Source organism: Petaurus breviceps, unplaced genomic scaffold, assembly GCF_028583685.1.
Source record: "Petaurus breviceps papuanus isolate PSGF00001 unplaced genomic scaffold, PetGlider_PUasm1.0 225, whole genome shotgun sequence".
NCBI classification, from domain to species: domain Eukaryota; kingdom Metazoa; phylum Chordata; class Mammalia; order Diprotodontia; family Petauridae; genus Petaurus; species Petaurus breviceps.
Window position 1 is genome coordinate 2,814,598 of NW_027185889.1, and position 12,816 is coordinate 2,827,413.

The 12,816-nt window shown below is 39.2% G+C and overlaps 1 protein-coding gene and 1 long non-coding RNA gene across 2 annotated transcripts in view; both read right to left on the reverse strand.

Annotated features, from left to right (window-relative positions):
• Nucleotides 1–12,816, reverse strand: part of LOC138166598 (uncharacterized) — a 397,412-nt gene that overhangs the window by 271,449 nt on the left and 113,147 nt on the right. The window lies entirely within an intron of this gene.
• LOC138166596 (dynein light chain 1, cytoplasmic-like) lies at nucleotides 11,957–12,525 on the reverse strand. The gene has a single exon (XM_069095073.1). The coding sequence runs from the start codon at nucleotides 12,401–12,403 to the stop codon at nucleotides 12,134–12,136; it is 270 nt and encodes an 89-aa protein (XP_068951174.1). The 5' UTR covers nucleotides 12,404–12,525; the 3' UTR covers nucleotides 11,957–12,133.

Genomic DNA, 12,816 nt, shown 5'->3' on the forward strand with positions numbered 1-12,816 from the left:
CAAATAATACCTTTTTCCTATATATAAAGAGATAAAAATGTAATAATGTTGAAAAACACCCACTCCAGTGAATAGATATTTTTGCCAGTGAAAATTTTGGGTAACAATTGGCCCCTAGGGTTTGCACTGAAATATGCTCTCTGTCTCTCTCTCTGTCTCTCCCTCTCTCTGTGTGTGTGTCTCTCTCTCTCTGTCTCTGTCTGTCTCTGTCTGCCTCTCTCTCTGTCTCTCTCTCTCTCTCTCTCTGTGTCTCTCTGTCTCTCTCTCTGTCTCTCTCTTTCCTTCTGCTTAAAAAAAAAGAGGTATAGGGACAGCTAGGTGGTGCCATGAATAGAGCACCAACCCCAGAATAAGGAGGACCTGAGACCAAATCCAGCCTCAGACACTTAACACTTACTAGCTGTGTGACCTTGGGCAAATCACTCAAGCCCAATTGCCCTGCCTTCCCCCCTCCAAAAAGCAAAAAACAAAAACAAAACAGGTATAGATCACTTAAAGCACTGTCTACTGCACAAGTACTGCTTTGGCTTGACACCACTTAGTGATGGCTTTTTGAATGACCTCACAGAAGCACTCGAAGAATCCTAGCCTTCTAAATGCCACCAACACAATATCTCTGCATATTGATATCCTTTCTCTTGGGATCTCTGTGCCCCAAGAGGATCATAAGACAGTGGATTTTTTTTTATTGTAAATGACTGACTATATGTCCCTCCCTCCTATCCCACTTCCCACTTGTTCTATTCACTACTTTGATCCTGTCGCTTTTCTAAAGTGGGTGCTTCTAACTTCCCTCCCCCCCCAGCCTACCCTCCCTCTCATTCCCTTCCCTCCTACTGTCCTTCAGGGTGAGATACCCTATTGAGAGTGTATGTAATGCCCTGCTCAAGCAAAATTCAATGGGAATAATGTTGACCCATACCCTTTTGCCTTCCTATTCTTCCCCTCCATTGTAACCATTTTCCCTTGATTGTTCTATATGAGACAGTTTACCCCATTCTGTCTCTCCCCATATCCTCTCATTATATTCCTCTCTCACCTCTTAATTTCACCTTTTAAGTATCAACCCTTCCTGTTAAATCTGTCCTGTGCCCTCTATCTATGTATACCTGTAAACATATATACACACATGCCCATATGTATTCATATGCCCATATACCCTCATATATAGACATATATGTGTGTGTGTATTTCTATTCCCTTCAGCTACTGAGAAAGGTTCCATAAGTTAGAATTGTTTTTCCATGTAAGAATGTTAATAGTTAAACTTTGATTAGTTCTTTATGATATCTTTTCCCTGTTTACCTTCTCATTCTTCTTGTATCTGAATGTCAAATTTTCTATTCCACTCTGGTTTTTTAAACAAGAATGCTTAAAGAACCTTTATTCCACTGAATGACCATATTTCCCCTGCAACATGATATCAGTTTTACTGGGTAGGTGACTCTTGGTTTTAATCCCAGCTCCATTGACCTCCAAAATATCATATTCTAAGCCCTTCGAGACCTCAGAGTAGAAGCTGCCAGATCCTGGATTATCCTGATTGTGTTTCCACAATATTCAAATTGTTTCTCCCTGGCTGCTTGTAATGTTCTCTCCTTAATCTGGCAATTCCAGAACCTGACTATATAGTATTGCTATGAGTTTTCTTTTTGGGGTCTTTTTCATGAGGTGCTCGGTGGATTCTTTCACCCTCTATTTTGCCCTCTGGTTCTAAAACATCAGGGCAGTTTTCTTTGAGAACTACCTGTAGGATGATTTCTAAGTTCTTACTTTGATCATGGCTTTCAGGTAGTCCAATAATTTTTAAATTATCTCTCCTGGATCTATTTTCCAGGTCAGTGGTTTTTTCCATGAGATATTTCACATTGCCTTCTATTCTTTCATTTGTTTGGATCTGTTTCACAGCATCTTGATTTATCATAAGGTCATTAGCTTCCATTTGCTCCAATCTAATTCTGAAGTAATCATTCTCCTCATTGAGCTTTTTAGATTCTTTTTCCATCTTGCAAATTCGGCTTTTTAAGGCATTCTTCTCTTCATTTCCTTTTAGAGCCTCCTTTGCCATTTGAGTCTGTCTGTTTTTTAAGGTATTATTTTCCTCAGTCAGGCTGTTGACTCTCATTTCATAATTTTCTCACATTGTTCACATTTTTCTTCCCAATTTTTCCTCCACTTCTCTTATCTGCTTCTTGAGGTCCACTATGGCCTGTAACCAGCTTGAATTTTCCTTTGAAGCTTTTGGGACAGGAGTTCTGACTGCACTGTCTTTCTCCTGTTCCATGTTTTGCTCTTTTTGTCCCCAAAATCAAAGTCTAATGTTGGAATCTTCTGTCTTCTTTGTTTCCTTTGCCTGGTCATGTTGCCCCTCAGTCACTTGATCCCTGGGTTTTTGCCTCAGTAGGACTCTACCACCAGACAGGGGAGTTTTGTCCCAAACACTGGGGTTTTCTCAGCTGCTGGAAATATTAGATGGGTGCCCTCTCTGAAGTCTCTACAAGCTCTGGCAAACTGGACACTCACCCCAGGACCTCCACCCTAGACCACAATCCAGATCCAAAAAGGTTAAAGCAAGAGTGATTACCACTCAGACTGGTGTTGTCCTCCCTACACTCTGCAGGCCAGGAGCTGAAGCTGCCACATGGTGCTGCCTGGCTGTGCTGGTGTCTCAGCAGCTTTTTGCCCTGGGGGTAAAAGCCATGTACTCCCACTTACTGGGTCCCAAAGTCCATATTGCACTGACCTCTCACTTTGTCCTCCACATCTTTGTGTTGATAAAACTGGAAATGGCCACAGCTGCTGATGATTTGGAGTCCTTCCTACCAGGTGGTCAGGCCTTCCCTGGGGCTAAAGCCTTGGAGTGGGGCTGGGCTGGCCGATTCCTGCTGGCCTGCAGGGCTGCCCTCAGCAGGAGGTTAGCTTCTCTGCGTCATTTGGTGGGTTCTGCACCTCCAAAGTTTGTTTAGCGTCCCCTTTTTACATGGATTGGGGAAGGTGGAATCCAGAGCTGATGGGAGGTCCTGCTTCTACTCTGCTGACTTGACTCTGCCCAATGTCTATCTCTTTATCTGTCTATACTGCTCTATTCTTTATCTGTCTATACTGATCCATTTGCTTTCTGCCTGTGTTGCTATCACTCTAGCATCTATCCACACTGCTGACTCAGAAGCATGCTGGTCATTATTGAACAGCCATTTCTCTGAAATTGCATGACAGGCTTTTGAGCTTCATCTGCATTATGAATATTTTATTAACATTTTTGCTAGCACTTTCATAAGTCTAAACTATCAATAGGAAAATAAATCAAGGCCTGACTTATAACATTTATTGATTCTGGAATTATAAATAGTTACATTGGCAATATTTTTAAGTAAATCTTTTAAACCAGCATAAACTGTGTGTGTGTGTTGCTGTCTTATTATGTGTCTTTCTACATTTAAGGAAGCTAAGTGGAACAGTGGAGAGAGGTCTGGGTCTGGAGTGAACAAATTGTTATTCAGTCAAAACTAACTGTTCATAACCCAAGGGACCATTCATACCTCACCAATATTTCTTTTCTTATTTTTGAAGCTTTATTAACTTCTGATTTACATCGTTTGTTTCTGCCAGATTTTGAGTTACAAATGTTCTCCCTGTTTTTCCCCTACACACCACCCCAAAATAGCAGTCCCACAGGATATCCCCTCCTCCAATCTGCTCTCTCCCATACCCCTTTCGACTTTTCCAGTGGATCTCTATGCCTCAGTGCCTGTATACCTTATTTCCCAATTACATATAAGATGGTATTAATAATAGTGTATATATACACACACATATACACATATATATATATATATATATTCGAATATTTGATTTTAAAACTTTCAATTCCAGATTCATTCCCTTCCTTCTTTGTCACCCACCCTTACTGGGAAACTAAGCAGTTCAGGATAGGTTGTACATGTGTGGCTAATGCAAAACAATAACATAGGAGATATATTGTAAAAGACTGACTATATTTCCCTCCCTCCTATCCCACCTCCCACTTATTCTATTCTCTACTTTGATCCCGTCCCCTTTCAAAAGTAGGTGCTTCCAACTTCCCTCCCTCCCCAGCATGCCCTCCCTTCCATCATTCCCCCTCTTATCCCTTTCCCCCCCTATTCTCCTGGAGTGTGAGATACCCTATTTAGTGTGTATTGCACTTCCTCCTCAAGCCAGATTCAAGGTTAACCTATTCCTTTTTGCCTTCCTATTCTTCCCCTCCATTGTAACCATTTTCCCTTGCCTCTTCTGTATGAGATAGTTTACCCCAATCTGTTTCTCCCCATCTCCTCTCATTATATTCCTCTCACATCTTAATTTCACCTTTTAAGTATCATCCCTACCTGTTAAATTGGTCCTGTGCCCTCTATCTATGTATACCTGTAAACGTATATACACACATTCACATATGTATTCATATGCCCATATACCCTCATATATATATATATGAAAATATATATATATTAGAAAAAATATATATGTATATATATATACATATATATTTTTTCTAATCCCTTCAACTACTGAGGAAAGTTTCATAATTTACAATTATTGTTTTTCCATGTAGGAATGTTAATAGTTCAACTTTGATAAGTTTCATTTCATTTAAAAAAGCCCCTGTTTACTTTCTCATGTTTCTCTTGCTTCTTGTATCTGAGTGTCAAATTTTCTATTCAACTCTGTTTTTTTTTCAGCATGAATGCTTGAAAGTCGCTATTCCACAAAATGACTTTATTTTCCCCTGAAATATGATACTCAGTTTTGCTGGGTAGGTGACTCTTGGTTTTAATCCCAGCTCCTTTGCCCTCTGGAAAATCATATTCCAAGCCCTTCAGATCCTGGGTAATCCTGATTGTGTTTCCACAATATTCAAATTGTTTCTTCCTGGCTGATTGTAAAATTCTCTCCTTAATCTGGGAATTCCAGAACCTGGGTATAATATTGCTATGAGTTTTCTTTTGGGGATCTTTTTCAGGAGGTGATCAGTGAATTCTTTCAACCTCTATTTTGCGCTCTTGTACTAAAACATCAGGGCAGTTTTCTTTGAGAACTTCCTGGAGGATGCTTTCTAGGTTGTTACTTTGATCATGGCTTTCAGGTAGTCCAATAATTTTTAAATTATCTCTCCTGGATCTGTTTTCCAAGTCAGTGGTTTTTCCCATGAGATATTTCACATTGCCTTCTATTCTTTCATTTCTTTGGAACTGTTTAACAGCATCTTGATTTCTCATAAAGTCATTAGCTTCCATTTGCTCCAATCTAATTTTGAAGCAATCATTCTCCTCATTGAGCTTTTGAGATTCTTTTTCCATCTGTCAAAATCGGCTTTTTAAGGCATTCTTCTCCTCATTTCCTCTTAGAGCCTCCTATGCCATTTGAGTCTGTCTGGTTTTTAAGGTATTATTTTCCTCAGTCAGGCTGTTGACTCTCATTTCATAATTTTCTTGCATTGTTCTCATTTCTCTTCCGAATTTTTCCTCCACTTCTCTTATCTGCTTCTTAAGATTCTCTATGGCCTGTATGCAGCTTGTATTTTCCTTTGAAGCTTTTGGTGCAGGAGTTCTGACTTCACTCTTTTCCTCCTGTTCCATGCTTTGCTCCTTTTTGTCCCCAAAATAGGAGTGTATTTTTGGAATCCTCTGTCTGCTTTGTTTCCTTTGCCTGCTCATTTTGCCACTCAATTATTGACTTTTCGGCTTTTTGCCACAGTAGGACTCTGCCACCACACAGGGGAACTTTAGTCCTAAACGCTGGCGTTTTCTCAGCTGCGTGAGGTATTAGATGAGTGCCTTCTCTGAGGTCTCCACATGCTCTGGCAAGCTGGACACACACCCCACGACCTCCACCCTAGACTGCAATCCAGATCCAAGCAGATTAAAGCAACTGTGATTACCCCTCAGACTGGTGCTTGGTCCCCCTACACTCGGCAGGCCAGGAGCTGAAGCTTCCACCTGTCACTGGCTGGCTGTGCCAGGGTCTCAGAGGCTTCTTGCCCCGGGGGTAAAAGCCATGCACTCCCACTTACTGGTCCCAAAGTCCAGACTGCACTGGCCTCCCACCTTGTCCTTCGCATCTTTGTGTTGATACTTCTGGAAATGGCCACTGCTGCTGCTGTTCTGGAGTTCCTCTGGCTGGGCTGGTCAGGCCCACCGTGGGGCTAAAGCCTTCCGCATGGGTCTGGGCTCAGATCCAAAGCATTGTGCTGGCAGATTCCTGCTTTCCTGCCTGGCTGTCCTTTGCGGGAGGTTAGCTTCTCTTTGTAATTTTGTGGGTTCTGCAGCTCCAAAGTTTGCTTAGAGTCCCCTTTTTACATGGATTGGTGAAGGTGGAAGCTGGATCCACAGGAGGGTCATGCTTCTACTCCCATCTTGGCTCCACTCCTCGCTCACCAATATTTCTAATGCATTTTTCAGTTATTGTTGTTTATTTGTTTGTTTTGAAATTATTCCATAGTAGTTTGACATTTACTTCTCCAATAGATTAAGGTTAGGAGAGAGTAAGTGACCTGTCCAGAGTCACACAGCTAATAAGTATCTGATATTGCATTGGAATTCAAGTCTTTCTGATTCAAGACCCAGGGCTCAGGGATACCTGAGTTCACATTGAGAAAATGTGATGCAGTTCATAGAATGCTGTGCTTGAAATCAGAAAGACTCATCTGAGTTCAAATTTGGCCTCAGACACTTACTAGCTATGTGAGCCTGAGAAAGCCATTTAACTCTGTTTGCCTCAGTTTCCACAGCTGTAAAATAATCTGGAGCAAAAAATGGCAAACCACTCAAGTATCTCTGCCAAGAAAAGCCAAAATGGTGTCATGAACAATTAGACACAACTGAAATGATTCAACAACAAAAACTTATAAGTATGGAATACCTGAGTTCAGATCTGGCCCCAGACACTAACTGACTGTGTTAGTTTCCCTCAGTTTCCCAATTGTGAAATAGGGATAATAACAGCACCTACTGCAAGGGTTTTGTGAAGATAAAATTGGATGAGAGCTGTAAAGCACTTAGTACAGTATACAATACATAATAGGTGCTATATAAATATTTATTCCCTTTCTTCATCTATTAATCTAAACTACTTTAGTGTTATTTCTATACATACCTTAGTGTTACCAGGTTATAGTTAATGAATTAAGAAACATCTGTTTAAACTTTCTGAAGCTGGCCATTAAATTGGAGAAATGAGGGTGGCGGTGGGAAATAGAACTCTAGGTTTTAACCCAAACACAGTATTACTGTAATATGTGCAATGTACATACATACTTTAATAATGTTATATTGTTTGCTTTAAAACCTAAAATGATATTGTTAATCCATCCACATTGTTGTATATTCCTAGTGGAGTAACTGAAAAACTATCAAGCCAAATATAGAACATAATCTGAGCAAAATGTGTTTTTCAGGGGCAACTAGGTGGTGCAATGAATAGAGCACTGGCCCTGGAGTCAGGAGGACCTGAGTTCAAATCTGACCTCAGACACTTAACACTAACTAGCTTTTTGGCCCTTCCTTCCCCCCTCCAAAAAGCACACAAAAATGTGTTTTTCATCCTTTCTGCAATCATAAATCAGACAGTTAGAATTAAGTGTTTCTAATGTATATAATAAAAATTTAAGGGCACCTTATATAGAGGATATAGTATGAGCTAGAAACTTATGGTTATTGTTGAGTCATTCAGTCATATCTGACTCTTCATAACCCCTAAAGCCATAACATGCCAGGCTTTTCTATCTTCTACTTTCTCTTGAAGGCTATCCAAGTTCATGTTCATTGTTTCCATGACACTATCCATCTAATCCTCTGACAACTGTTTTTTTTCCCTTTGCCTTCTATCTTTCTCAACATCAGGGTCTTTAAAATGAGTCTCATCTTCTCATCATGTGGCCAATGATGGCTATAGAATCAATCAATGTGGCCACTCTGCTATAGAAAATCATTTGTAAAAGCCTGTTTTCTCCTTTTTCAAGGTTCAATCAAGGATAGCTTCAAAGTAGATGCAAACGCTCTAATAAATATTACAGAAGTAAAACAAGATATGCTTCTATTTTTGCTGATGTTTTCTCAATCCCAGTCCCATTTTTTACACATGTAAAAATGTTGTTAGAGGTTTTTTTGTAGTCTTTCTCTGGAAAGGGTAGTTGTCTAATGCACTCTAATTAAACACAGAAGCCCCAGATTTCCCAAATGCATTCATTAATCAAACATAAAAGTTAGGTATGAAGAAATCATTAATCTGTTTGTTAGAGGAAAGGAATGGGCATTTATTATATTTCTGGCATTTGGCAAGAAATGTGCTAAGCAGTTTACAAATATCATCTCACTTTATCTTCAAAACAATGCTGTATGGTCGATGCCACTATGATCCTCACTCTCTCAGTGATTAAAGAAGAGAGAACTTTAGTGACTTGCCAAATTCATACACCTACTGAATGTCTGAGGCCTAGTTTGGACTCAGGAGTGAGAAAACTTGATTATTTGATAATATTTTCTGATGCCAGATTGAAAATATATTAATATTCATTAAAAAACAGATATAACTCTAAGGCTATTAATTTTATAATAAGCCACTTCGTAATCAGTCATTCCAGTAGCCAAGAGGTAAATGGAGGCCAAAGGGATAATACTGGAGGAGAGGACATTGGGAGAATTTAGTTTCTACTCCCCATCCACTGACACTGTGAAATTTATAAGGAAGGTTGAAAAATCTGAAATTCCACTGGTGTTGGTAGTGGCATTTCATTAACATCTGTGATTGATGGAAACTCCTTCACTGGGAAATTAGAATCACAATGAGAACAAAGTAAACACACCTAGGAAAGGCAGTTTCAGGATTCTTCAAGGGCACTGGCCATCAAAAACAAGGAAAGAACTACACATAATGTCAATTTCATGAGTTCCACAGATTCTAAAGATCTGGGGAAAATAGATAGCCCTATAATATTTGCCCAGATCATAATAGAATGAGGTCTATAGAAGGTTTCTTTAATTTCATCACTATAAGAAAGATGTAAAACAAATAAATTTTCCTAAACTTTCCTCAGAGTATAATACTCTGTGGTACTTTGAATTTTATTATGTGCCTTATTTAAAATAAAATGAGTTCCAAGAGGGCTCTAAAGAGTACTGGTTCCTCTTGGAGACAGTTTGGACAAAATAATTCTTCTTTATTCACTACCAGGATGTCACCTGCTAGTAAGCATAACTCTAAGGACAAATCTCTGCTCTGGTTATGTGCTTGATCTGTAAGAAAAAGAGAATAAAAGAAAAGAAAAATGCAATGAGTATTCCAAATTAACCCATGAAAGAGCATAATAAGGAATGTTTTTTTCTCAGTGTTCCTTAAAACCCTGAAAGCCTTAATTTTAAAATGTCTATTTTCCCAGAGCTTAGCTTCTAGGTTTAGTATATTGTTTAAAAAATGTTATTTTAATGGTAAAATTTTGCTCTAAATTCTGAGCTAATTAAGTAGCAGAAGCACACTCCATGACTGAAGAAAAATCCCTTCAATGGCCTTGCCAACGGCAAGCCAGCAAAGAGGTGCTGAAGGTTTTAAACAAAGGGTAGTCACCCACTTCTTAAGGCAGCTTACTCCATATTAGTATAGTTCTCATTGTTAGGAAGTTTTGTTTGTTTATTTGTCTGTATTTTCTTGGCATCAAGCTTAAATCTGTATACCTGTACCTTCCACCCATTTCTCCTACCTTGGTACAAGAGGGCAAAGTAGAAAAAAAAATTCTTCTTCCTCATGATAATTACCAGAGGAAATTCACCAGTGTCTTCAGAACAGCCAGGATTTCCAGATGAACAGAAAGAACAGTACAAAGTCTACCCCAGTCACACTACATGGGTCTTTTACCCAAAGAAACCTTTAAAGCACCAGCATTTAATAAAAAAAAGATCCTTCAAATGTTCCTCCTTTGTTAGTCAAACATAATGTTTCTCTATGTGAGCCAGTTGGGTGAATGCCTTCCTTGCCAGATGCTTTCTCTCAAAGTTTCACAAGATCATTTTCCAAATATTCTGTCATGTTTCAGTGGTTGTCATGGACTTGCCCAAGCCCTTGGTTTTAGCTGACACACTTTCAATTGTACACTCCAAAAGGTCCATAGCATTTCCTTGTTTCCTGATCCAGTGAGGGTTTTTCTGAACATTTGGCAGCATCAAAGTAGCAGCTGCTATGGTTTCTGTTAATAGGGACACTCATCAGGAACCTTTGCATCACACTTAACTTAGGTCGTGCTGAAAGCCCTAGAGTGGGAACAGGCTGTGGTTTTGCATTTTTGTTTTTGGTACTGCTACTCAGCCAGGAATTTTATGCAAACTATTCCCCTTCTGATATGGGCCTAAAGATTGGTCAGGGTACACAGGAATGGAAATATTCTCAAGCTTCTCAAGTTTCCTTGTATCTTGTGCATCCAAATAATATATATTTCACATGTGGAATACATAGAAAATTTGATCTGAGAAAGTAAAGGCAAAAATAAACAATAGTTCTGAATTGTGTACATATTGATAAATGTGATGAATAGTTGAGTTAATTTCTGATAATAATTAAAAGAATAAAAATAACTTTTACCTATGTCATTTATTTAAACTAGAGAATATACTTCTGAGATGAAATTACTTTATGTTTCATCCCAATGTGAGAATAAATTATCTGCTCTATTATTATAGTCATTTTAAATTATGTAACTAAATGGGATAATAGATTTAGAAACTATGAAATCCAAATCCTCTATTTTACATATGGGGAAAGTGAGGCTCAAAAAAGTAAGTGATTTTCCCAAGGTCATATGGCTAGTAAATGCCTGAGGCAGAATTATGAACTCAGGTCTTCTTGACTCCATTTATATACAAGGTTCCATGCAATATGACACCAATCTTTCATTAGAACCTCCTATAGGCCCTTTATTTAGAAATAGTCATAAAGAAATCAAGATGAAATTCATTAGGGGAAAATGGAAAGTCTTACAGAGATTCCAGAAGAATCAATTTTACAAACATCTCTCAGTTTTCTCAGACTACCTGGACTCAAGTTATACCTCTAATACATGTGTGACAACCAGGGAGATCAGCTAATTTCTCAGTGTCACAGGCAACTCCCTAACACAGAAACAGTGACAGAAAAAAAATCTAGTTGGAATTAGTAAAGGGAGTTTTTTTGTTTTTCATTAGGAAACTCAGATATTGGTGAAATAAAATGCTTTTCTAGACAAAAAACAAACAAACAAAAAACAACCCAGAGTAACCTTCCTCAAGAGAGGCGTGATTTCTTGGAAAAGAGAAATCATTGTCCCATGGATTCTTTCCATGTCATATCAATTCTACAGTTTTATGTTCAGTTAAAGGTACTACGATTTAAGAAGGAAATTGATAAGCTGTAGTTTATACAGAAAAGGGTCAAAAGTATTCTCAAAAATGTCAAGCACATGGCATTTGAAATTGTGTTAAAAACTAGGGAGATTTAAATTTTGGGAAAAGGAGATGGGAAATGGGATAACTGGCCTAATGCCTCTGAAAGACTGTTACATGGAAGAGGACTTTGATTTGCCCTGCTTAAAGCTGGAAGCAGAGTTATTTTGAGTCTCAAATGAGGTCATTGGTACTTTGCAATTAAAAATACTATAAAATTCTAGATGTACAATCACCATTGCCATACCACCACTACCACCCCCACCCCCACAACCACCATCATCATCATCATCATCTATGGTTGCTGTTATTAACATTCTAATTCTAGATTCCATTCTAATAATAGTGACTCCAGGATACCCCAACTTGTAGCTGAAACTTGGAAAAAGAGATGGAAGTTGGAACCTTTAAATTCTTACTTTTTTGAAGACATATTCTACTTCAGTCATGGTGAGCCATCTATAAAGTAAGAGGATAAAAGCGAACTGTTTTTTTTTTTTTAATTTTGCTAAGTGTTTTATAACCACAACAAACTAGTACATAGGATGCCCTGTACAACAACACAATAAAGGCTTAAAGCTCTAGGTGTTCCCATGGCAACGCTGAAGATAGTTCAGTCTCTGGTATTTGGAATTTAGGCTGCAGTCCTTGTGATCTGGATGGCTCTCGGGGCAGGAGGCACAGGCCATGCTCTAACCAGACTTGAACAGGAGAATGGCGACCTGGCCCAGGTAGAAATAGATGAAGTGCTTCGTCTCGTGCGTCACGTAGCTGCCGAAGCTCCTCCCCACGATGCAGTGCCAGGTCGGGTTATACTTCCTGTCAAACTCCTTCTTGATATGGGCTGCTATGTCCTTCTCTATGTTGTACTTCTCCAGGGCCTGGGTGGCACACTCCACAGAGTCCTGCTGCATCTCCTCCGACATGTCTGCATTTTTGATCACGGCCTTGCGGTCACACATGGTTACCGCGGGTCGGGGGCGCTGGCGGCTGCGACGGGTCCCGGCGGGAGGGGGCGGCGGCGGCGCGGCTCAGGCACTCCGTCCGACCTGGCAGGTGCTTTCACTGCCTAAGCCGTTGCGCATCTAAAAGCGAACTGTTTTAATTTTCATTGTCTTCCTTGTTAGTAAAGTAGAGGAAAATATTTCATTCTCATTGGGGAAGAAAGACAATGGGTTTTATGGATCTTAGAGAGATGAAAATTTGAATCTTTCTTTTAGGGAAAAGAGAATCAAGTGTGAAAGATAAATAAGTTATAATCTCAAAAGCCCTGGAATTAGAGAACTCAGAAATAATTAATTGTAAATGCTATGTCCCATTTGCAACACTCCCCAATAAGTGATCAACTAACATCCACTTGAATGTCATTTTCACA

Bases quoted from the DNA above. Each gene is read 5' to 3' on its own strand.
- LOC138166596 (XM_069095073.1), bottom strand. From the start codon at position 12,403: ATGTGTGACCGCAAGGCCGTGATCAAAAATGCAGACATGTCGGAGGAG.